The 24971-nt window shown below is 52.4% G+C and overlaps 1 protein-coding gene across 2 annotated transcripts in view; it reads left to right on the forward strand.

Moving 5' to 3' along the window:
• The window catches only part of PLXND1 (plexin D1), a 68307-nt gene that overhangs the window by 3420 nt on the left and 39916 nt on the right, over positions 1–24971 (forward strand). The window contains exons 2-9 of one of the 2 annotated variants that reach the window (XM_074550255.1): positions 11815–11991; positions 14884–15015; positions 17343–17443; positions 18098–18227; positions 18755–18929; positions 20354–20462; positions 21324–21426; positions 23314–23418. In XM_074550255.1, the coding sequence (XP_074406356.1) occupies positions 11815–11991; positions 14884–15015; positions 17343–17443; positions 18098–18227; positions 18755–18929; positions 20354–20462; positions 21324–21426; positions 23314–23418 (1032 nt within the window). Of the gene's footprint in view, positions 1–11814; positions 11992–14883; positions 15016–17342; positions 17444–18097; positions 18228–18754; positions 18930–20353; positions 20463–21323; positions 21427–23310; positions 23419–24971 lie in introns of both variants that reach the window. The other variant, XM_074550254.1, reaches the window with a different exon arrangement.

The raw sequence follows: 24971 nt of genomic DNA on the forward strand, positions 1-24971 counted from the left end.
TGAGCTAAAATAACTGAGCTCTGCCAAGCCATTGGGAGTCAGTGGGAACCTCTCTTTGCAACCGTGGCAAGAGCAGGCTGCAAGAAGACTTGTTCATGTGGAGACAGCAGTAAGACCAGTGGTGATATAAGGTGGATGGGGAGATTGGGTTCTTGTACCAACTGACGTTGCTGCTCTGTCACTGGCCTCGAACCAGTCATTGAACCCAAGGTACCTCAGTTTCCCACGTACTCCTGTATTTATTGTTATTCAGAACAAACTCATGTAGTGTCAGATTGCATTTGTAAAGCTGCTTTGAGATCCTTTGATGTCAAGTACAGCAGGATATAAATGAAGCATAACATTAATATTCGTTCATGCCTAATATTTCTACACTTCCCATTTATTTGAAGCATATTCCTCTAAAACCGCTGATCAAGCCTGCTGGGAAGCCATCCTGCTAGTCAGGAGAGCCTTTTTTTTTTTTTTCATTGCCTTTTCCTTAATTGTTAGAATTGCCAACAAGTTAACAACCAGCTGTTTTTATTTTCAAGTCCCAGAGTGGCAGTGTCAAGAGAAGAGTTGTAATAGGGTGTTTCTTTGTGCTGTAAAAACCTAACATCAGTTTCCACCAATACGTTTTGTGTCCCAGACATGGAAAGGCAGCAGGAAAATGTATTAAAGCAGCAGCCGGTCTGGCAGAGCAGATCAGTATCTGTTAGTGGGTTTCCAGTTTTCCCATTGCATCCCTGTGCATCACTAATAGGGGCTCTGGTATTAGTAAATGTGACTCGATAGCTCTTCCTGAGGACCAAATGCTTGGGTTTTAATCTCCTTTTGGAAGGAAAAAACCCTGATATTGGCCTGATTCATTCCAAGCGTGTGTTCAGCTGAAGTAGTCAGTTGTTACAAGTCTGGACCATGGGCTGTTAGGTGTAATGCAGTGTGAAAGGAAAATCATTGACCCCTTGTGTGCTCTCCAGTCTAATTGAATGCTCCTCTCCAGCAGCGCTTGCTTTGGCTCCGCCAGGGAGCTGCAGCGCTGGCCCCCCGTGCGGGGTTTGGGAGTGGGCACTCAGCGTGCCCACCGTCCCTGCAGTGCAATGCTGCTCATTGCTGCCTGCAGCCCGGGGCACGGCTGTGCTGGGAGGCCCAGGGAGGCCGGCACAGAGCGAGGGGCTTTGTCCCTGTGCAGGTGGACGTGGTGGCAGCCGCTTGTTTGGCTCCCGTGTTGGCCGTGTGCATTGGCCACACGGAGGGGTGAGGCAGGGGGGTCTGCCAGCTGCCCTGCTGCCCTGCGTGCCCCAGGCTGGGGACGGGGAGCCGCCAGCCTGGCCTGGGAACAGCCCCTGTCCTCCATGGAAATGCTTACTGCAATTAAGCACATGCTTAACAGCTTTGTGTCAGACGAGGAGAAAATGTGCAGAGGAGGATGGTCTAGGTCAGGAGTGGGGGCTGTTGGTTCTTCTCAATGAGGGTTGCTGAAAAGTCACGTACTGAGGAGATGAATTCACAGTGGCAGCTCAGGGGAAGGAGGATGTGTGAGGGAAGGATTTAGGTTGGTTGGCTTCTTGCACCGACAGTGAGTGGGTGAGCTCCAGGATTGCTTCCCCTCAACAGAAATAGTTTTTATAATGAATTTTGTGTCAAATGCAGCTAAATTGGAATACTTGCATGGAATCACTGTGGTGTTTTGCCCACTCAAAGCCCGTGTGGAATTTGGACTCAAGCCCCTAGAAGGGAAGAGGAGTAGGAGCTCTGGAGCAAACTGCCGGTAACAGCATTTGCAGCAGTGTGCTGACAGAGCTTATCAAATTCTTGGGACACTGCGTGGGTTTATAGCTCCTATTTGAGCTGTCCTACCCCGGGAGGATTGTGGCCCAGTGGGTTTGAAGGTTATGCTGGCTGCACAACACGGCTGGAGTGTGACACAGCTGTGGGATGCTCAAGACATCCCACACAGGCATTTCGTAAGCAAGCAAAGCAGGCAAGAGCCCAATCCCAGCTTGTGGCTGGCTCCAGAGCAGTGGGACACCCCGGGAGCGTCCCCTCAGTGCCACTGAACACAAAGGTCTGCCTGGCTGTTCCTCTGGTCACACTGCATCCCAGCCACGTCCCAGGGCAGCAAAGCCCCCACAGTGTCCTCTCGCCACTGCTCCATCTCTCAGTGGGTATTTTGGCAGGGGATATGCTCAGGCACCTTTGTGTGTGCATGTTGGTGTGATGAACAAGTTCCTTTGAGGAAAAGCTGCACTGGAAACCCCATCCCATGCTCACAGCTGCACCAAACTCAGTGTCTTGTGTGGGTTCTGCATGAGCCCCACGGTCTCCTAAAATCTCCTGGAGAGGTACAGAAAGCAGATATATTCATTAGGCCTAGATTTGCAGGACAGGGAACTACATCTCTATTGGGAAATATTTTGGGGCCTGCAACTCAAAAAAGGCTGAAAATCCAGTTTATTTCCTCTGCTGAAAACCATAGGCATAGTGGCATGGGATAATGAAATGTTTCAGCATTAATTCTCAAGTTTCTGGCTCTTGTGGCTTTGTGTCAGATCCTGCATGGTCACTGAACACTGTGTTTGAGGATGTAATGATGAGATACCCACCAGTGAGCTGTACTATAATGGGTTGTTAAATAAAATGAACTCCTTGGGTAGACTGTATAAACAATCTCTGTATATATGTGTGCCTGGGCATGGAAATGTGGTTTAAAACCAGTCAGAAAATGTTTCCAAAGAAAAAAATCTCATATACACGTGGGAATATGACAAAGCATCTACTTACTGTCCAAATATACTGTGGCATCTCCGTGGGATTGAGTTTTATAGGAGCTGAGTTACTTTGAAGTGCTGGTTTATACTAATTTAGAAATTCCAAACATGAAACTAAATGTGCTCTAACCCTACATCTACTCAAATAAATCCAGAGGATTAGCCACAGAAAGGAAACTGGGAATTTACACTTAATTTCTTCATTAAAAATGAGGCAGGAGTTCTTGTAGCAAGCCTGATTTCTGTGTTTTGCAGTGCAGGCTGTTTAGAGTTGCTGGCAGCTCCCCAAGGTGTCACTGCCCAGGTTTGTAGAGCTGTACCATGGTTGTCACCATCGCCTGTTGTGCTCTGGGATGTGGCATTGCACATGGGGCGTGGGTGTCCCTCACTGCCCTGCCGGGGCTGGGGGCTCAGCTGGGACACCTGGAGGGGCCGTGGGACCCAGGGTGCCCTGAGAGAGGGGTGAGCCCCAGTGTGGGCTTTGCGTGGCCGTGGAGCCAGAGCGGAGCACTGTCTGCCTGCTCTGCCCCTCGCCTGGTGCTGCTCAGCTGTGGCTGGGTTTCCTTGGGCATTCACGCGAAAGTGCAGCCTGCTGCTGCAGTGAGCGTGCTCTCAGGAGCTGTGTGAGCACCATCCTTCCTGGGAAGGGAGGGCAGGCTCAGCCCCGTGGGCTGCCAGTGCCCGGGGCTGCTCCGTGCCAAGCAGGTCGGTGCCCCGAGCTGAAGGTGGGCGGTGGGAATGCTTTCCTGGAGGCCCCAGGGCTCATCCCCGCTTTACATCTCAAGCTCAAACAGGTCCCAGAGTGCAAAGGGAAATTCGGTCAAAGTGGCAAAAGTTTCTGTGCCTGGAAATGGGAAGTTGTGCTGCTTTAGGGAACAGAAACTGGCTCCTGATGGTGGCACAGTGCCTGCCCGCTCTGCTGGCTGGGCAGGCCAAGTGTTTGCCATCCCTCGGCAGACAGGGGCTCACAGGCACGCTGCTGGTGTCTGGAGAGCTCTGCCAACAGCTGGCTGGACAGACCGGGTATTTCCTGGTACCTGGATGCTCAGACTAGATTTGATCCATCCAGCTCATCAAATCCCCTGTAACTAAATAACAGTTTAGGAAAAGGGTGGTTTGGCTAAAGCCAAGGGTTTTCCAGGGCAGGTGTTGGACTCCCTCACGTGAATGCAGACCCATGCCCCAGGAGCCACAGTGGATGCAGGCTCAGCTGCAGGGCCTCGGTGGCTGGAAATGGAGAGATTTGCCATCTCTTTTCTGACGTTTCAAAGTTTCATTTACAGTGAATGGGACTGAGGGCACCTGGAGAAGTGAATAAGGCACCATGAGATGTGTATGGATGCACAGGGATGCTGTAGAAACTCCTTACTACACCTTGTAAATCCCAGCAGGGTGTGATTGCTCCTCTGTACCAGGCACGGCCGGGTGGGGTTGGCATTCTTGGCTGGAGGGTGGGTGGCTGTTGCTTGGTGGCGTTGCCCTGGCCCAGGGCAGTGTTTCAACAGCCCCATGCACTCGAGTCCCTTGGGCTCGGTGAGCCCTGGGCACCGTGCAGCTGCGGTGCTGGGCAGCACTGTTGTCCTGGGTTCGTGGTGGGGAGGTGGGTGCCCAGGTCTCCTGATGGATGTCTGTGGTCAGAAGAGTGGCAGTGTCAGGATTTGAATTGAGGTCCCACGTGTTTCTGTGTCACTGTCCCCAGCACACATCCCTGGGACCACAGTATGACAGGGGATCAACAGGAGGGATCTGCTTCGCTATTTTTTTTTTGTTTGATTGAGTGTTTTTGCTTGTGGATTTTGGTGGGGTTTTTTTTTGTTGTTTTTTTTTGTTTTGATTCCTGTGGGGTTGGTAAAGAAATGAGCAGTTGTTTTCAAGTTGGGCTGCAGCACCCTGCAGCAGGTGAAGGAGGTGGCGGACTGTCTACGGCATCTCTCAATTCGAGAGTCCAGTAGAATTTATTGATGTTTTTGAGCAGAGGGAGCAGTACTTACTGCTAACATCTGGAGAGCAGCTCTGCCGTTGTGACAGAGCGAGGCTGCAGGGGCGTGGGACGACTGGTGCCTGGGAAAGCCCAGATCAAACTGGGCCCAGGTGAGCCCTTGTCAGATGTGACGTGCCGGTGAGCAGGGTGGGCAGCAAAGCCCACGATGATCTTGCCTTCTTTGTTCAGGTGCTGTCTGCCAGAGGAGACAGGCTGTGAGTGTGAGGGCTGGCCACAGGCCGGAAGAGCCTGGCTCACACGTTCATCCTTTGCACTTTCTTTGCACCGATAATTCTCTTCGCTTGAATTTCTTCTGCCCCCAGAATGAGGACAGGGGTTGGAGTGGAGGAAGGCTGCCCTGGTGACCCAGGGAAGTGGTGTGTCTCCTGTAGACTACATCTGTGTAGCTTGGTTTCTTCTGCATTTGGAGTGCTCAGTTAATGAGTACAAATGATTTTATTAAGCTTTCTGTGACAGGCTTCTCCTGTGGGCTGGGTGCTCGACCAAGTGGTGGCGGTTTGTTTTCTGGACTCTGGTGCTGAGGCTGGGGAGCAGGTGATGCGTGGGGGTACCCAGAGGGGGACAGCACTGCAGTGCAGCGTTGCTTCTCAGAGACAGGTTTTACTAAGGATGTGTAAAACAAGGGTAGAGTTGTGCTCATTATCTCGGGGCTTGATGGATTCAGCAGAACTAATGAGGAAAATACAGGACAACATTTACTATAAACTGTTGCTAAATGAAATAGATTTGAACTGACACATGCAAAAGACCAGTTGTGCTAGGTAAGAAGCTGTTACTTTAATGGATGCTTTTTTCAGCCCTGGCTTGCACAGATATGCCTTCAGAGCACTTTGAGCATGTGAAGTGCTAAGTGTTAGTCTAGCAATAATAAAATAGTAACGACCAAAGATCGAGGAGCCAAACTCACGGTTCATCAGGGACTCTTCCCTGTGGAAGAGAGTTTGAGTGGTCTGAGGTTGGTTACTGAGGCCAAAGCTTAACATAAATGAGAAACACAGGTTGAGTGGTGCAGGGGTAACGGAGAAAGCACAGCTCAGAAAGTACAGCCTAAATAAATCAGGCGTCTTGCTCTGAGCAGTTTGGATGGGGAAGGTGTCTCTTGGGCTTCTGAGCAGAAGTGGGTGTCCTTGAGATGAGGCATGCTGATCTGCTCAGCCCCTTGTCCCCAGGGAGTGGGAAGAGGAGCTGAGTTTCCAAGAGGGGTGAATTTAAAGGACATACGAGCTCTTGCTGCTCAAACACGTGCTGTTCTGACTGTGACAACCCCTCTGGAGCCTGTTTGTTAATCCCCCAGCTTGCCCATTCCTGGTGGATTTGATTCTATAATCTGAAGTATTGTATTTAATGCAGGATGAAGGCTAACATAATAAGCTTGACCAGTCTTCCTGGCGGCATGAAGGATGTGCAATTTTAGTTTAAAAAGTGCTTCTTTTTCATGTTTCTGCACTTTGCGCAGCTCCCCATGCTGTTGTGCTTGCTGTTTCAGTGCCATGCTGGGGAAGCCCTGGTGGGTGCCAGCCCTGGGCTTGTGTGGAGCGAGGCAGGGGGGCCGTGCTGGGCTGTGCAGGTCTGCTGGTCACCTGTGCACATTGCCTGCAGCTTTCCTTTCCAGCTGGGGTCAGCATGGCAGGGCTGGGGCTGATGGAGTGATGATGGCCATGAGCTGGGCCAGCTGTGGCTGCAGGAGGGAGCTGAGGAGATTTAGAGGGGAATCACGCTGTCAGCTGCAGGCACCCAACTTTTGCCACTGCTGCAGCTGAGGCTGGAGCCTCTGAGGGCTCACGGCAGCAGATGGTTGGATGGCAGGAGGGACGTGTGGTAGTTCAGGCTGCTGCCAGGCTTTGGCCTCTGTAGCAGAGTGGCAGCGCCTGCAGCCCAGCAGGGCCTGGTGCTGTCCCCGTCCCTGTGTCCTGCTGCTGAGTGGCTCTGCAGGCAGCAGCTGGGCGCTGCTCGCGCTGTCTGCCCGGGCTGCCACTGCCAGAGCAGCAGATGGAGCTTGGGCTCTGCCCTCTGAGGCGATCTGGGACGCCGAGAGCCTCTTCCAGCGCTCACAGTCCCACACCTCTGGTGGTTTGAGGTGAGCATGGCTGCTGCTGCTGCTGAGCCGCAGGGCTGTGGCCCGACCCAGCTGTGCCTTCCCCAGCCATCAGTCCTGTGCTTGCTGTCTCCTGCCTTCTGGCAGTCCTCTGTGCCCTGTCCCCTTCCTTGCCTCAGCCACAGTCCCATGGGAGGCTGCCAAGAGTGAAATTTGGGAGCTGGCAGGAAAGAAAAGCTTGGAGTCAAGAGGAGAGAGAGGGAAGAATGGGTTTTCTAAGAGTGATAGCTCCCTGCAGGCACAAGGTCTGGGTGGCTGCTGGGAGCAGAGGGATGTTGGGATGGACCATTACTGGTGTCCCATTAGTGACTCACAAAGTACCCTAGCCCAGAGCTGGCATTGTGCAAACGGGCAAAACACAGCAAAACTCCCACTTCCTTGCTTGAGGAACTTGTCTTAGCAAACAGTGAAACCAGAGTGCAAGTCTCACTTTAAGCCTTTTTTTTTGGTTTTTTAAGAATGTCTGCTGTGCTGAGTGGATACTGTACTCTTGGTAATTCTTGAGAAAAAAATTCTCTAGATTAATTTTGCCAGAGATTCTCAGCCTGAGTGCCTTGACTGGCCACAAGTGCACATTGATTTGCCTCCTGTTGCCTAAAAAAATATGATGGGCAGTCTGAGGAGCTCTGTGCTAACGCTTGCCCTTGAGCAGCTGGAGACTGCTTACATCTCAAGTGCCCCAACAGTGGAGTCCTCTTCTGAGGATGACATTTTCCTCCAGGCATCCCGAAAAGCCTGGTTTTGACAGGTCTGGTTGCGACACTGCAGCAGATAAACGAGTGATTGTGCGCACAAACTGCTGGGGCGCTGCGGGGGGAACGCTGGGGCTGTGTGCTTGCTCTGGGCTCTGCCCGACACAGAGAGGGCTTGTACTCTCCCTTAGCATGGTGCAGCCGGGCTGGCTTGGCATCACTGGCCCTGTCCATTCTCCTGTGAAATATTTCCCCACTGGTTTTTAGCCTGTTCCTGCTGTTCAGTGCAAGTCTGTGTCCTGCTAGTCTCTTCAGACCATATCCTAATTATTCTGAATATTCGCTCTGCAGTCAGAAATTTCCCTGAGTCATACCTAAATGTTAATAAAAGCCTAATGGTTTATGTTAAGGAAGGCAAGAGATAAAACTAGAGCCCTTTTATCACAGCCTTTAATGGCCTGAAAATGTCAGTTGTGTGGGAGCAGCTGCCAAATTTTGAGCCTATGAAGATGATGGCTAAGTACCACAAATCAACAAGTTTGGAGCGGATTATGCGATGCTGGCTGTGTCATTTTCCCAGGACTCCAGGCATGCTGGAAGCCAGCACTTTAATCCTCTCTGATACGGAGTCAGAGAGGGGCCGGGCTCCCTCCTGGCTCTGGAGCTCTGCGCAGCCCGCATGGCCTCGCGCGGGCCAGGGGCTCTGGGCTTCCCTTGCGCCGCGGCTTCTGAGTCACAAATCAGCTCCAGCTTTGCTTGGGAACTATTTTTAAGGTCACAAACACAGGATGCAGAAATCAGCGCATTTCATGGTTTTCCTGAGAGCTGCCTCACCACTCCTCTTCCTCCTTCTGTTTCCAACAGACTTCCTTCCCGAAGGGACATCCTGCATGCCCAGGGCTGGGGAGCTGTAATGGAAATTCTGGGAAATCGCTTTTTATGCTCCTTATAGGCCTGGGATAAAGAACTGAACTCACACTGTGAAGACAGCTGAACTCTTGAGCTCTGATGTGGCTGGAAACCTTTTATCTCTGTCCCATTTTGTTCCTGCAATCGCACTCAGGGGTTAATCTGAATAAGCATCCTCTTAGCTGTGGCCCCTTGATTTGAATCCATTTGCATCCCTTGTGAAGTTGTGCAGCAGTAGCACAAGCTGCAGTGTGCAGGGGCACGGCAGCGTGTTCCCTTGTCCTGGCAGGGCAGAGTGCTCGGCTGGTGCTGGCTGGGGCAGTCCCAGCTTCGCCCAAGAGGCTCCTCACCGGCGACAGAGGGGCAGTCCTGTGGGCAGGAGGCGTTCATCTGGAGTCAGCCCACAGTTCTGACTTACTGAGTACCCAGAGCGTGTCAAAGAAAAATAGAGGCAATGCAGTAAATGCCTACGGGGTGTTTTAAAATGCAGATTATAGAAAGAGATTGGTTTTGGAAGAAAACTTAGCATTCGTTCTTTTCCCACTTCAGGATAGGGCAGCTTGATTTAAGAAAGAGTGAAGTTTAACCCCTTCCACTTGTGGATGGCCTTCTATTCCATTCATGCAGTGCAGTTCCCAGCTGTGGTGGCTGCCTGGTGCCTGCAGAAGGATGTGACTTGGTTGTATCCTGTTTACTGTAACGTGATGGAGTTAGCTGTCCTCTTGGTGCTGTGGGGTGCGAGTAGCAGCAGCACAGCATGTCATCCCTTCTTTGGGCCCGGGAGAGGGAAATGCCATATGTCTCCTACCCATCCGTTTGTTGGAAGATCTGATGTCATTTGAAGAAAGGTGTTTCAGAGGAAGGATGTGTGCAGCCAAAATAAAGCTCGGCCTGGGTTAGAATAGTTACATCCTGTTTACTGTGGAAAACACTTCGCACTGATATGAGCTCTGAAATACATGATTTATAAGCAGGCAGGCGCTGCAGATAAGGGACTTCCCGTGATTTTGGCCACCTGTGAGGAGGAAGGGCCAAGTTTTTCAGGCTGGCAGGCAGTGATGCTGGTCCCAGCTCCTGTGCAGCTGCCATAGACAGGAGGTGCTGAGCATCCCGTGAGGTCCCAGGTGGCCGGAGATGCCTTTATGCCTCAGTTTCCCTGCAGGAAAGAGCCTTGTAAGCTTCAGGTGGTGATCTTCTTAAGGGGTAATGAAGAAGAGATAGAGATAACCATCCCTAAGACAAGTAAATAACCCCAAGTGAGTTTCTAAATAGCTATTTGTGAAGGGAAGCAATCATTAAATCAGAAACATGAACGGCTTGCCATGTCCTCTGTATAGTATAAAAAAGTTGTGTGGCTCAGTTACAGAGAAAACATACACATTTAAGTATTTGGGCTGTGATTTTACTTTTTACTAGAATGAGATGCAGTAAAACTGCAGAATGCATTTAGCATTGCATCCACAAACTTGATCCTTTAGTCTTGGTGCCCTAAGAACAGAGGTACAGCTTTGAATGTGCTGCCCTGTTTGGCGCTCGTCTGAGCAGAGGAAGTTTTTCACATCAGGCTTTTGTCACTCCGTGTCTGGCGCAGCCAGCGGTGGCCACAGGCCCTGGGGGGCACAGGGACCAAGGTCAGGGCGGTTTTTGGAGAGGACCCAGCCGGTCTCTGGTGGCACCGTGAGCCCTGGCTGTGTCGGCAGCAGAGCCGTGAGCCCTGGCTGTGTCGGCAGCAGCAGGACCCTGTGGTCAGGGGTGCGTGCTCTTGTGCAGAGGTGGCTGTGGGGTGACTGCTCTGCTGGGTAGCCCCGGTGTTTGCTGACCAGCTGCTGCAGCACACCAAGGGCTGGCTGGCACCCCCAGCTCCTGGTGAGGTTTGCTGCTGTCCTCTGCCGTGCAGGGAGGAGCAGTGGGCAGTGCCACAGCCTGCAGTCCCCACGCTCACCGCACCAGTTGTGGCCACAACAGGGAGGTCACTGGGGGTGTCTGTCTGGGGCTTCGTTTCTTTTGCTCGTGCAGGGGCACCATCCCTTGCTTATGCACACAAAGCCCCATCACTTGGCATTCCCTTTGGGTTTTAGCAAGTTTCTTCCCCATTTCTCCCCAGGAATGTGTTGCTGTGGTGCGGCACCAACCCAAGACACAGCGGTGGCTTGGGGGCAGATGGGCATGAGGCACGAGTTGCCCCCCAAAGTGGGATGACCTGGCAGAGAGACCTTGCCTAGTCTCACCCTCCTGTTGCAAAGCCTACATATTTGCTTAATCTTCTGAACTGTCTGGAGAGAGGAGAGAGCCAAAGCTTTAGCCTGGTTCTATTAATGAAATAGTAACGATGACTAGACAATTAGTATCCAGGCCCTGGTGTAGTCCAGGGAGGAAGGATTGTGCTGAGCAGGCTGGTGGTCACCTTCTGCCTGGTGGAAACTGCATTCCCATTCCCTAACAGATACAGCCTCAAATCCCTGTGTTTATTCTGCTTAAATTCAGAATTCTGTCAGCTTCTGTGGCAGCGCTATCTGCCTTATGACTGGATTCAGAAAGGCACAAATGTGCTTTGTCCTTGGGGTGTGGGCTGCGACCTTGCAGGCATTTCTTGCTGGAATTTTGTACAGGCACTTCCCACAACTGGGGCTTGGATGGTGCACAGGTGACCTGGGGATACCTGCTGCTGCTGGAATGCCAGCCCTGCCAAGGAGTGTGACAGTGGGGTCACAGCATCCCCTGGGCTAAACCTGGGTCACTGTGGATGACGTGGTAATGGCCCTTGAAACGTAATAATTCATAATTTGAAGGGCTCCAGCTGCACCTGCTGCGGCTCAGAAAAGCTGCTGCAGGAGTGACTGCAGGTGAATTGTCAGCAGTGAGACTGTTGTGATGTTCAGGCATTGTTGAATCCATCCAAGTTGTCTGAACAGAAATTATATGAGAATCTCAGAGGATTTGGAGTGAGGGGTCATAAATCTTGGGTGCATCTTGGCAGGGTAGTAGGAATACAAGGCATCAGTTCCACTTGCAAATGATGCTGTCATGCAGCCAATGCACTAATTAATTTAGCACAGGAGAGTCAAGTCCGTTGCCTTGCTTTCGGCCAAACAAGCCAAGTGCCTGCTCACAGACACAGGTCGGTGACAAGTCCTTAAGCAGTGCCTTTGCCTTGGCCCCTGGCAGCGAAGGGATGTGGGAGCCTGCTGTCAGCCCGGTGCCAGCGCCGTGGGTCAGCTCGGCAGCCGGGCCAGCTGCATTTTGCTGTTGTGTGGGCTCCAGGCGGGCAGGGCGGGCTCTGAGCAGCGTGTCCCAGCGCTGCTGAGGGGGGCCGGGAGCACGCCCACGATTGTGCCGCCTGTTGATGTGTGTGTCTCTCTGCAGCTGCAGCCGGAGCAGCTGGACTGCGGAGCCGCGCACCTGCAGCACCCGCTGGCCATCCTGAACCCGGTCACTGCCACCCCCATCTTCACCTACAGCGGCCTGACCGCCGTGGCAGTGGCCAGTGTCCACAACTACACGGTCGTGTTCCTGGGCACGGCCAGCGGAGGACTCCTCAAGGCAAGTGGGGCCCAGCAGAGCAGCAGCAGCGTGGGGCAGCACAGCTGGGGACAGGGTGGGTGCCGGGGCTCCCCCTTCCACACCTCTGTCTGCCCATTGGAGCACATCTGTTGTCCCTTGGTTTGTGCACCTGCTGCCTTCAGGCAATGAGGAACTCATTGGTACTGCCATAGCCTGGACAGTGATACACGCTGCCTGGTGACTGGTGGCTGTTAATCGCTGCTCAGGGCTGCCGTGTGAGCAGGATGTTTTTGAAAAACCCTAAGCTGAAAATGCTATTGTGCAGCATTGAATTATACATTAATTTTATTAAACTATTTTATTAATTATAATAATATAATTTTAAAACAATACAATTATATATGCAACATAATATCATTTTAATTACAATGAGTTTTTTTGTTTTAATTGTTTTAATTGTTGAAGTTATTAAAATTATTTGAAGCGCTTCTAATAAATTCTCCCTCTGAGGTGCTGGCTTTTGAAGACTCCATGTAGACAGGGGAATTACAAAGAGATTCTTCACAGCTGAATCCAAAGCAGGTGTGAACCCATGGTGGAGTCTGCTCTAACTAACATGTAAGAGGTGATGCAGGGTGATGCAGTGCCCCAGCTCTGCAGCCAGGACACAAGGCCAAGCTCTCAGTAACCTTAGTGCTTGAAGTTTGCCAGGGAAAGTTTTGATTGCAGGCAGCTGCAGCAGTCTGGTAAACTGCCAGTATCAAAAGTCCTTAGAGAAGAAGGGGAAAAGGCCTGGAGCAGAGACAGCTGATACCTGCTTTATCTCTGCCTGGGGGGACTGGTGCATAATGTGGAATACTGGATCAAAATACTTGGGTAGAAGAAAACTTACCCAGATTTTCCCCTTGCATCTCCTCGCTCCTGGCAGAAGTGTGGGAGCGCTCAGGATCACAGAGAGGCTCCCTGCTTTGATTGCTGCCCCCAGGGGCAGGTGGCTGTGCGGTGGGAGGGGGCTGGCGCTGGGCCAGGCGCAGCGGGCCGGGGGGCACATGCCACACGCGGAGCAGCGCGTTCACACGGCATCAACAGCTCTGCTCCATTATCATCTCCGAGAGACCGGCCTTATCGGCAGGGCCTCCATTAGGGAGAGGCTCCTGGCTACCCTGCGCTCGGATAATTTGCTCAGATAGCTGTAATCTAATTCCACAACACAGCTGCATAACCAGAAGCCCTTCTACCTTTGGGGCTCCTTGCTCTTTGGCACAGGACGCAAGGTACTTTGCGTGAGCAAATCATTCAGATTTGTGGCCTGAGAAAAGACAGCAGAGGGGCAGAAATAGTGCCTGCCCAGCTCCTGCCAGCAGCAATTAGGGCTGCCAGGGGCATGTATGGCGAATTAATGCAATTCTGGCTGCAGACAGGCATTTAGTGAGGACCAATCTAGCCATCACGAGAGGGTCAGCAGTGCTTGGGCAGCACAGCCGTGCCAGGTGCAGTGCCCTCAAGGGACACGGTGGCAAGGAGAGCTCTCTCCTGCTGTGTGCGGGTGTGGAAGTGCAGTGTGCAAGCAGACGAGTCCTGGCATTACCCAGGATGTGCTCTGCTCCCCCCAGCACCCCGGGCAGTCTGTGTCCTCCAGCCGCCCCAGCAGCTCCCCTGCTGCACCAGCACCAGCAGTCACCGCCCTCTGCGCTGCTGTGGGGGCTCTCCGCAGGGCCCGCAGCCCCCTGGAATCCAGGGACATCGCCTGTGTGAGGAGGATGCAGGTGAACGTGCCCAGGAGGCAGAGGGAGCCAGACCGGGTGTCTGTAAACAGCCCCGTGGAGCACATCTCAGCAGCGAGGGAGAGAGGATGCAGCAGGGAATGTCAGGGCTCAGTTCATGGACTTCTTGGGTGATACCAGGGAAATAATTTAGCTTCTGGCTAGCCAGCTTTTAAAATGGACAAAGCAATAGTACCCTTTTTCTGCGTAGCTCTCTGTGCTATGTTTCTTAGCAGAGAGAAGCCTGAGCCTGTGCTGTCATACTGGGGTGTGTCAGTGCTGCTCTGGTGTAAGAATTAATTAACCTATGTTAATTAATTAATCCACATTTAGAGAACAGAGGCACACTTGGTCATTACAAATATTGCCTTCCCTTGCTAGTAAGAAGGCCAGAATTTTCCACACTCCCTTTCTGTTTTAAGCTGAAAAGTGACTGTCACAAGAAATTGTGTAGCCCCATTGTTATTTCCTCTCAGCAATGCCACATTTAATTTACTGAATTTTCAAGTCAAATGCCAAGACATTCAGAGAACTGAAAGGCAGGCTGATGCTGTGCAGCCTCCTCCATCACTGCCAGCGCTTCGGCTGGTGATTCATGAGGCAAGGTAGGACTTGGCACTCTGGTGGCAGCTGCCGTGGTCTTCTGGAGTCAGCAGGGATAGAAGCTTCTTCTGCCTGGGAGTGACAACACTTATTTTTCAAATATGCAGGGAGCAGGAGATGCCATGCTGTACAGCCCTGTTGCTGATTTTCACTGTTTTTCATTAAGTTTTGGGAACTCAATGTTCTCTGTACGGAATGTGAGTGTGTATGTGACGAGGCCTGCAGGCTGGTGCCGCTTGCACGCGGGTCACACAAACGTTGCTGTGCCCGTTGGATGAAGCTGTGCAGGGGCAGAGCCTCCAATCTGTCACCTTCCAGAGGGACCAGGGACAGTGAGGGTCCTGCCCCACTGAGCAGGGCTGGGGCTTTCTGGGCCGTGCCTTGCCTGCCCAGCGACACAGAGCTGGCTTTCCAGGAGAGCTCTGTGTGTGCACAGATTCACAGTGCTGGACAGCTTGGGGCACCGCTGAATACCACTCTGGTTTTTATTTATAACCAAGGAGAAATAATCTTCTGCCCTTAGTGTTTGAAAATGTTCTCAGTGAGTGGCCTCTTCTCTCTACAGATAAACCTGGACAGCACGATGAAGGTTATTAGCAGGAGATCCATTTCGGTGGCTTATGGAGAGCCTGTCCACCCCATCATGCAATTTGACCCTTCTGATTCCACTTACCTCTACCTGATGACCTCTTACCAGGTGAGATCCTCAGTCCTCAACAAACCAGTTATTGGAGCACAGCGTGCATTTGATTTAGCTCAGAGCTGGGAGCAGAAAGGGTCAATAAGGTTTTCTTTAATGGTGAAAGCCAAGATGCTCAGAGCTTCGGCTGTCACTGGGCTTTCTGGGGAGGTGCCTATCTATTCTCCTGTGCTGGCTAATAACACCATGCAGCCCAGCTTATTGGGTCTTTGTGGTGGTCAGGTAAAAAGAAGAGTGAAAGATACTGAAACGGATTGCACTTATGGGAGTGCAGAAATAAGCAAAGGTTGTTCCTGTACAGAAACCCCAAAATGACAGTACATGGTCTTTAGGGAGGCTTCCAGGAGATCCTACAGACAAAAGTCTGCCTGTCAGAAGTGGTCCCTGGGGAGGTTTCTGCTCAGTGCTTGGCAGGAGGGCTCTGCAGAGACCTGGAGAGCTGCAGCAGGTACAGGCAGGCGGTCCCGTCTCCATCGAGTTAACAGAGTAGGAAGATGAGAGCAGAGCGCTCCAGGCACTGAGGCTTTGTCCTGAATTACATTTTAATCTGTCAAAACAGATGCACCACCCCAAGTGTTACATGTTGCATTTGTATTTTCCAAGCTCTAATTCCCTGTAGATTGGTCATTATGGTTTCACAGACCCCTCTCAGGAAGCCTCTTCAGCTGATGGCTCTGACTGGCTCATCTCAGCCCCTGGCTGGGCTGTGCCCTCCACTCGGGCTGATCAAACAGCTGGTGTGGTGCTCGTGGTGCCTCCTCTGACTGCTCCTTTTCCTGTAAATCCGATGAGTTAGTTTCTCTTTGGTGGAGAGAGCATCCTGGGAGGCTCCCCAGGAGCTGGACAGGGTTGGGGTGGGGTTGCTGAGCCCTGCCGGGCTGGGAGCAGTGAGGTGCTGTGAGTGAAGTGGGGCTCTGGCCAAGGAGCCTGCAGCCTGGACTGTGCTTGCCTGGTGGGAGCTCAGGGCTCTTGGCACCTCGCATTTTCAGTCCCCACTGTTCCAAACCACTCAGGTTTCCTTCCCAAATGTTTAGAGATCAAAGGAGGTGAGAGCAGAAACTGACACATGCTTTCCCTTCCAACTGCTCCTGCCAAGTGACTCCCCAGAGGTACTTTGATTTTTTTCACAAATCAAGGTTTCTAGAATGGTGCCGCTTTCTGATCTTTGTGTAAACAGCCAGAGAGTGCTGGGCTGTGTCTGGAGAGGAGCTTTCTGCAGGTCTGGGTGAGAGCTTTTCACAAGAGAGGGACAAGCTGTAAAGCTATGTCCATCTGACACCTCTGAAAGGTGCAGTGTCACGTTCTGTAACCTGGTCTCCCATGGCTCCTGCCATGGCACCAGCTGAAAAGGAGCAGCTCAGCCCAGCCTAGCCCAGCTCAGCTGGCTGCAAACCCTGTGGATTCCCGAGCCCTAGGGCATCATTCCTGTCCTGGGCTCACGGCCCCTGGCTTGGACAGGCTCTGGGGGCCCCAGTGGGCAGCAGGTGGCTTCTTGGGCTCGTCCCCATGCCAGGTGGCCGTGGCACGGCTCCAGCTTCCAAGCCATGCCAGGGCTTGCTCCTGGCGTGCTGGTGCTCCAGGGCAGGGGTGTCTCAGCCCGGGGCGCTGGGGTCCTGTGTCCAGCTGCTCGTGGCCGTGCGGCTGCGTCCGGCCGGGCGGGGGTCCCGTGGGGCTGTGCTGGTTTGGGAGCCCTGTGCTGTTGTTGTGGGGCTGTGCTGTATTTGGGAGCCCTGTGCTGTTGCTGTGGGGCTGTGCTGTATTTGGGAGCCCTGTGCTGTTGCTGTGGGGCTGTGCCGGTTTGGAGCCCTGTGCTGTTGTTGTGGGGCTGTGCTGTATTTGGGAGCCCTGTGCTGTTGCTGTGGGGCTGTGCCACCTTTGGCAGCCCTGTGCTGTTGCTGTGGGGCTGTGCTGTATTTGGGAGCCCTGTGCTGTCACTGTGGGGCTGTGCTGTATTTGGCAGCCCTGTGCTGTTGTTGTGGGGCTGTGCCACCTTTGGCAGCCCTGTGCTGTTGCTGTGGGGCTGTGCTGTATTTGGGAGCCCTGTGCTGTTGTTGTGGTGCTGTGCTGTATTTGGGAGTGCTGTGCTGTTGCTGTGGGGCTGTGCCGGTGTGGAGCCCTGAGCTGTTGCTGTGGGGCTGTGCCACCTTTGGCAGCACTGTGCTGTTGTGGGGCTGTGCCGGTTTGGCAGCACTGTGCTGTCGCTGTGGGGCTGTGCTGCCTTTGGGAGCCCTGAGCTGTTGTTGTGGGGCTGTGCCGGTTTGGAGCCCTGTGCTGTTGCTGTGGGGCTGTGCTGTATTTGGGAGCCCTGTGCTGTTGTTGTGCAGATGACCCGGGTGAAGGTGGCTGCCTGCAGCCAGTACTCGACGTGCACGGAGTGCCTGGCCGCCGCCGACGCCTACTGCGGGTGGTGCACCATGGAGACCAGGTAGGACCCGCCCCGTGCCCAGGTGTGCCCTTGCCCTCAGCCCTGCAGGAGTGTGCGGTGCCTTCTGCCTTTCCCCACAGTCACGCTACCAGCAGTCCTTGTCCATTCCTTACAAAATGCGTGCTGTTAGAAAGTACTGCGTCTGGCCCAAAGGGTTGGGATGTTCTTCAGAGCCCAGGTTTCACCATAGCTGCATTGTCACACCACAGGCACCTGCCGATGCAAGAATCACTTGTGGGTGTCCAACCGTGGGACTGGGAGAACCCACCCCCTGTGAAAGTCCATTTGCCCCTGCAGATCTCATCATCTATCAGTAGAAGATAATCACATGCAAAAGGGAATATTCAAAATTAGGCTCCACATTTGCAAACTGAAGATGTCAGACAACATGTCATCCTCTCCTCCTGAGTTTGGGTTCAGCCTGGCCTTTTCCTGCCTTCCTCAATCCTGCTGCTCCACTGGTGCTGTGGGAGTACACATTGTTATCATGGCAAGCAGAACCTTAAACCATAGCAGCAAATGTTAAGGCTTAGCTGCATGGATGAAGGAGAAACATACAGACGCAAGACCTTCTCTTCTCTCACAAGGAATTCAACGTTTTTATCACCTGTTTTAAAACTCATCAACCACGAGCTGTTCCTCTGTTCGTTGCAGGTGTTCTCTGCAGCATGAGTGCACTGACTTCACAGGGGCCAACTTCTGGGTGAGCGTGAGTGAAGGAGTGCAGCAGTGCCCTTCCATGACCATCCTGGAGCCCGAGATCAGCATTGACAAAGAGAACCCGGTGCGTTTGCAGCCCGTTCCAAACCAATCCCCTGCAGGGCCCGTGGAGCCACAGCCTGCTCTGCCCACCCCTGCTCGTGCCGTGGAGCAGCACGGCTCCTGCGTGTGGCCCGGGGATGCTGCGCTCTGCTGCATGCTGCTGCATGCTGCTGCATCGGGGGGACCTGCTGCAGCCCGAGCCTGAGCCAGCTGCGTGCCAGGCCTGTAGGGAAACAGCCCCCAGAGCTGAGCCTGCAGGCCAAAACCACCCAGAGCTGCTGCTCCAAACACACAGGGCAGGGTTGCAAAATTTCAAACACAGTCAGCTGCAGACAGCTGAGTCAACTCATTTCCTGGTTTTGTATTGCTGCTATTTAAAAGTATTTTTATTATATTTTAAAGGTTTTTTATAAAAATATTATTTGTTTCAAGACAGACCCTGTCTGTGGGCTTGTTTTGGAGTTGCCTACCTCTGAAAAGCTTCTAAAATGTTGACAATTTCTAAATATAATTTTCTGTGATAATAGACGACTTTTTTGTCTAATGTAGGCCCTGATAATACAAATAAATGGAACTATCCCGAACTTGAATGGAACAGATATTTCATGTGACTATGGAAACAACATCCGCACGGTAGCCAGAGTCGCTGGGGATTATGTGAACCAATTTATTTATTGCAGTTTGCTTCCACGCGAGAAATATCCAGCATTTCCTGATGACCAAGGTATGCAAAAGCAAACAAGATGCGTTCCTTCTAACCACTTTTGTGGACACAATTTTTAATAGGCTTTATTTATTTTTTCAGTTGTATGTGCAGTTAAGACATACAGGGAAGAAAAGCCTGAAGCTGTGTCTGTTTTACAGGGCATATGACTCTGAAGTGTAGGAGTTCCACCATCTTTACATGAATTGATAGTATTTCAAATCTATTGATTTTTGTTTTAAACATCAGAATTTAAATGCCAGTTCACGTACTTATTTTTATCTGGTTTGAGCTTCTGCCTTAGATTTAGTATGTACTAAGCCAAAAATGTTCTAGCCCTGGTCAAATAATATAGTTTTTTATATTGATATTTTCAATTGCTTTGTTCGATTTCCCTCCAAAACACACGCTGCCTTTCAGGAGAGTTCTGGAGGAAGAGCAAGTGGGTACCTAAAGGAGCTCAGGAGCTCTTAGCCCCATTTTTCAGCCCAAAGCCAGCCAGAGGTGTCCCCTGTTTGCCAAAGGGGATTCCTGCCGAGCTCCACGGAGCAGCCTCCCGAGGGGATGAGGCTGAAGCCAGCTGAGCTGAGCTGACCAGGTCTGAACTGGCCACTTAGGGATGCTGTCAGCCCCTCTCAGTGCCTTTGGAGAAGTTTGATGCTTTATTCCAGACTTGAGCGCTTGTAAAGTTCTCATCCTTCAAGCCTGGAGTGAATGTGCTATTGAAGATGGCTGGCTTCAGTAAGGGGAGAATTAGCTAGTCCTTTTGAAAATTCCACTTTGTAAAGCTGCATTGCTTTCCTCCCAAACTATCCAAAGAATGGGAGATCTTTAACTGCTCTGTATTGTTGGTTTCAGCAATGTCCAAATGAATTTCTGGAATCCAGTGCGCTGATTTATTGTCTGTATTCTGAAAGAGGCATTGTTTCTTCTCTCTGGTGCTTATATGGCAAAATTGCAATGAAAAAAAAAAAATAGGCAGTTCTGGGGGGAGGGAAGGTAGTATGGTGTGTTGAGCAGCCAAAAAAGGGATTTCCCCTCTCTGCAGGTTTGTTGGCACAGGGAGAGTGAGCGGGATTTTAAAACATGATAACCAACATGTTTTAATTACCACATTTTAAAAATTATAGTTTAGCACCAACTGTACGTGAAGACAATAATTAAGTCTGCTAATTAACACTTGCATAACATGCTGGAATTTTGTGCTGAAAGTCACCATGTTCTTTTTTGTGAGAGTAATGTAAAGTGCTGATTTAGGAGGGAAGAGCTGAATGTCAGAGGAGAAAGGATGGCTGGTCCAAGTTCGGACATGCAGCTCGGAGGAAGCCCTAGAGAAAACAAATCATATTTAGCCCTTGTTTTCCCAAGGGTCTCTCTTGTCTGCTGAGTGTGAGTGCGAGCAAGGGGCTGTTGCAACCCAATATTCTTTGGCTTGATTTTCTCAGACCACGTGGTCGTTGAAACTTCTCTCCGGGTCAACAACAAAAACATAATCCGGGCCAATTTCACCATCTATGATTGCAAAAGGATTGGGAACATTTACCCCACAAGAGCGTAAGTGTCCCCCGAGTGCAGGCAGGGAGGACCGTGGGCAGGTGGTGGCAGGGCGTGGGTGGCACTGGGGTGGCACTGGTGGGGCAGTTTGGGGCTGGGAGGGCGCCAGCACAGAGCTGGACGAGGGTTCTCCTGCGTGGGGCTAATGGGGGAGCTCAGCTCCTGTGAGAAGGCAGCTGGGGGCCTGGGCAGGATTTGGCAGGATCGTGGGAGATGTGGTGCCAGAGAAGGGTCCTCAAGCCATCTGGACATGTTGGGTTTCTTTTAAACATAAATGATATTTTTGTATAAAGCTTGTTCTGTTAACCCTTCAGCAGCAGAGATGGCCTCCCCAGCAATCTGTGGGCACTGGGGAGGGGAGGCTCAAGCTCTCTGGCTCCATCCAGCCCGGGGTGGGAGCAGTCACATGCCCCCATCAGCTTGAGGGGGCTCTAGTGGCACACACCCAAACCCATCCACCTCTCAGGAGCGTGGCATCAGGACCTGACCACAGGGCCCACCAGCACTCCATGTCTGTGTGAACAGCAGGGACAGTCTCAGTCAGGTCCAGCATGCCAGGCTCCTCAGAGAGATACATGAGGGAAAGAGCATTTTTTTTGGGAAAAACATTTTTTGCTAAGCAGAGGAAGGTGACTCTCAGTCTGCTGTGGCCTGAGGCCGGGCAGGGATGCCTGGCGGTGATGGACTCTGGCCACATTCCCTGCCAGCTGCCAGGGAGAGGAGAGGATAATCCAGCACCCACCATGGGTTTCTCTAGGCACCAGTAAAGGGTGAGCAGTGTGGAGATGGGTTGCAGGGCTGAGGTGTGGCCCCTCTGAGCACCCTAACTCTGCTTTCCTCACCCTGCCTTTGCCATTGCAGGTGCACCAGCTGCCTCTCAGCCAGGTGGAAGTGTCACTGGTGCCCCTCGGCCTACAGCTGCGTCTCCAACCGCTCGCAGTGTGAGGATGCTCTGCGGATGGAGGTGAGCATTGCCCCGCGCTGCTCGGCTCCCAGCCTCCTCCAGCAGGGGCCCTGCCCCGTGCCCTGCTGGCTCCTGTCCTGTGCCTGGGCCCGGGGAGCCCTGCAGGGGCTGGCACACCCTGGCTCTTGGGGCACCGGGTGCTCATGCTGCGCGTGCTGCTGGGCACTGCTGTGCTGCTCCTGCCGGGGACTTGGGGGTGCCAGTCCAGCAGTGACACTGGGTGACATCAGGGCTGTGGGGTCACCCGGGGACTGCCCTGGCTTGGTCCTGGATTAGCAAAGGACTCGCTTCCTTGGATCCCCTGCTCCAGAGGTACAGTTGGGCTGGAGGCTGACCTGCTTGGGCATGTTTGTTTTCTCTCTGTGCCTCCTGCTGATCTCGTGAGCAGCAGAGGTGCTCTGTAGCCCTGGAAACACAGTGCTTTCATCGTGCAGTTGGAGCTTTTGGTAAACAAACCATCGCTGGTGCAGCTGCACCTGAGCATGGCTCTGCAGGGAAAGCTGCATCCTACCAGCTCCATCCGCAGCATCTTGGACATTCTGCCCGCTTCCTCTGATCCAGATGTGAAGGATATATTCAGCCAGAAGCTCTATTTCTGGTGGCTGGGGAACAGCAGGAGAAGGGGCTGCAAGATGACAAGTTAATCAGTCCTCTAAAGTGTATTTCTCTGGGAAGCTGTGCCAGCTCTGGTGACATGCGAGGACTCACCAGGCCAGGGGAGGTTTTACTTGAAATTGTAGCTGTGCTGGTTTAATTTTAACTCTTTTTATTTCCTTGGAAGAGGCTTGGGACTGAAATTTCTCTCCAGTTGTTTGCTTTGCTGTTTTGCTTCCCTTATCACGTTCCTCTCTGTTATTTAATCTCCTTGTTTAGGCAGCGCCAACTATGCTTGGTTAGATAAGTGTCCTGATGGAAGTGAAATATTTTTTCCACAGTCAAACATGCACTTCCAGGTAGTTCCCTGACCCCTGCCTATGTCTGGGGAGGGCAGGAGAGAAATCTGCCCCTCCCTGCATGTGTGGTCCCAGGGATGTGTCTGAACGGGCATCCCAGCACTGGGAGGGCAGGCTCAGCCTCTCCTTGGAGCAGCGGCAGCACTGGCATCAGTGGAGCCACAGCAGGATAACCTTTAATGCAAGCGAGAGGAAATCTTGCTTGCTGCAAATGATTCTGCATAATGAACCAAGTATTGTGTTGTCTTTTAGCCCAATGGCTCCACTGTCACAGGCATTACTCTGGATGTGCCCTGGGGCCATGCACAATCTGGCTTCATTTTTGCTGTAGTTTCGCAGTGTGATTTACATCTCATGAGAGAACAGGACGGGTTTGTCACATAGACTGGAATTCTGAGTCAGCTCCAGTGTCTGAGACATCAATTTAAAACAAGAACAAAAGTAAGGAGACAGATGACCTTTTAAAATAATTTTTCAGTTTCCTTTAAGCCTTTCACTGCAGCTGCCCTGCGGCCGCAGCCCCTCACTGAAGCCCCTGCAGCTGCTCAGCCCCTGTCGGTGCACAGGCAGCCTGTGCCCTGCAGTGCTGCCATGCAGGGCGGAGGCCCTGGGGCACAGACCCTGCAGGTGCTGCCAGGAGCGAGCAGGGCAGTGGCTGCAGCACGGCCCACAGGGCTGCGAGAGGCTCGCACTGGTGCATCTGGTGCATCTGCAATGCAGGAGGCAGTGCCTCCTGTCAGAGTTATTCTGGCCCTGTCACGGCCCGAGTGGCAGCTGGGGTGCGGGTACACGGTCACTGTGCACCTGGCAGTGCCCATTGCCCAGTGAAATTAATCTTATCAAGGAATTTGATGGTTCCTCTTCTCTTGTTGCTGAGGATGTTCAGCATGCACCCACCTAATCCCTTTTTTTTCCTTATTTTTGTACCTAGCAGAAGAAAATTGACTGTCCTCAGATAGTACCTGCCCCTTTGGAGCCAATGCCCACGGGTGTATCTCAGAACATCATGATCTCACTGGCCAATGCAACTTTCGCTAAGGTAAATGAGTTCCTAAAGGCATTGGGAAGGTTTGGACAGCTGTTTGGGGAAATAAATCTCCCTGTTCCCTTGTGGGTGTGTGCTCCACCACAGAGCATGCCAGTGTCAGCTCTCCCAACCCCACATCCAGCCCGGCCCCAGTGCCTGTGCTGAGGAACAAGGACACAGCTCCGAGTGAGGGGCACTGAGCCCTGTCTGAGCCACAGTGTTTGAGTACAGCATGGAAGCATTGTTTAACTTCAGACTTTCAGAGCCCATTTGCTGTGAAAATGTCTTTCAGGACATCACTACAGAGCTTGTTTGATGTGAAAAAGTATTTTTGTGAAATTTTTTGACATGCTAATTCTAACAGCAAAAAGCGGGAGTGGACATCAAATGTTGCCTTTGGAGATGTGCTGCATGCTGCCAGACAGGACCAGAGGAATTTGGGGCAAAGAGGCTGAGCACTGGGAAGGTGCTTGAGTAAGCCCTGGTGTTTGTAGAGAGCTGCCCTGAGTAATTTTGGCTCAGAACAGCAGGGCTCATGGGGCCAGGTTTGCCTTGCCCCTGCTGATGATTCCAGCATCCTGGGCAGCCAAGTGGCTCCTTGTTCTTCAGCAGAGGAGAATTCTGGAAGTGCTGGTGGAGCTGTTCTGGCGTGCTGGAGGGTGCTGTGGAGGCACCACTCCCACCGTGCCTCCTTGCCCTCAGCGCAGGGCAGAGCAGACCCTCGTGCCTCTATAGGGTGGCCTTTTCCTGCACAGCTCCAGCCTCCAGGAAGGAGGCTGTGACCTCTGCAATCAGCAAAACAGGGTGAGAAATCCTTCTTCCTGTCTGGATGCTGGAGGTGGCTGAGGAGGAAGCAATAGTGCATGGAACCCACAGGAAATGGAGTCAGCAGGAAAGGGGCAGCAGGAGAGGCTCTGGCAGTGTGACTTCCTTCCATCACCTTCTGCTCATTGTCCCAGGCTGCTGGGCAGGATTTCTTCTGCTTCCCTCTCTGGAGGAACTGGCGAGTGCTGCTGAAGCTGGGAGCCCCAGAGCCGTGTGCCCAGCCCCTTGGCTGCAGCAGGGCATGGGGCCAGGGCTGGGGGCAGCCTGCAGAGCCAGAGCTGCTTGGGCGCAGGTGATGCACTGGGCGAGGTTCTGCCTGGGTGTTTGCTCAGCCAGCACTGCCTGCCCGCAGCCTGCTGCTTCCTTCCATGTCTTTTATCAGATCTGCCAGTTTTCAAAGGGTAGTTAGACCTCAGTAGTGGTGTAGCATCAACTGCTTGGAGATAGGATTTTTTTCCTGCAGGATGCGGGCACGGCAATAATTTGGTGCAGGATATCATCCTTGTGTTATCAGGACAACAGCACAGAAGTCTGTCTTTGAACCCGTTCTTGGCTGGGTCCTTGTTTGAATTAGAGATTTGCTCAGTGTAGTTGTTGGGAGGAGGAAGGTGACTTTGAGCCCAAATCACCGACTGGTTTGGGGAAGGTGGCCTGGGACAATGTTGGCTCCCAGTCTGTGCTGCAGCATGAGTTGCACAGACCTCGGCCCAGAGGAGCTGTTGGGGTTACAAGAGCCCAGC

The sequence above is a fragment of the Zonotrichia albicollis genome, chromosome 12 (genome assembly GCF_047830755.1).
Source record: "Zonotrichia albicollis isolate bZonAlb1 chromosome 12, bZonAlb1.hap1, whole genome shotgun sequence".
In the NCBI taxonomy this organism is placed as follows: domain Eukaryota; kingdom Metazoa; phylum Chordata; class Aves; order Passeriformes; family Passerellidae; genus Zonotrichia; species Zonotrichia albicollis.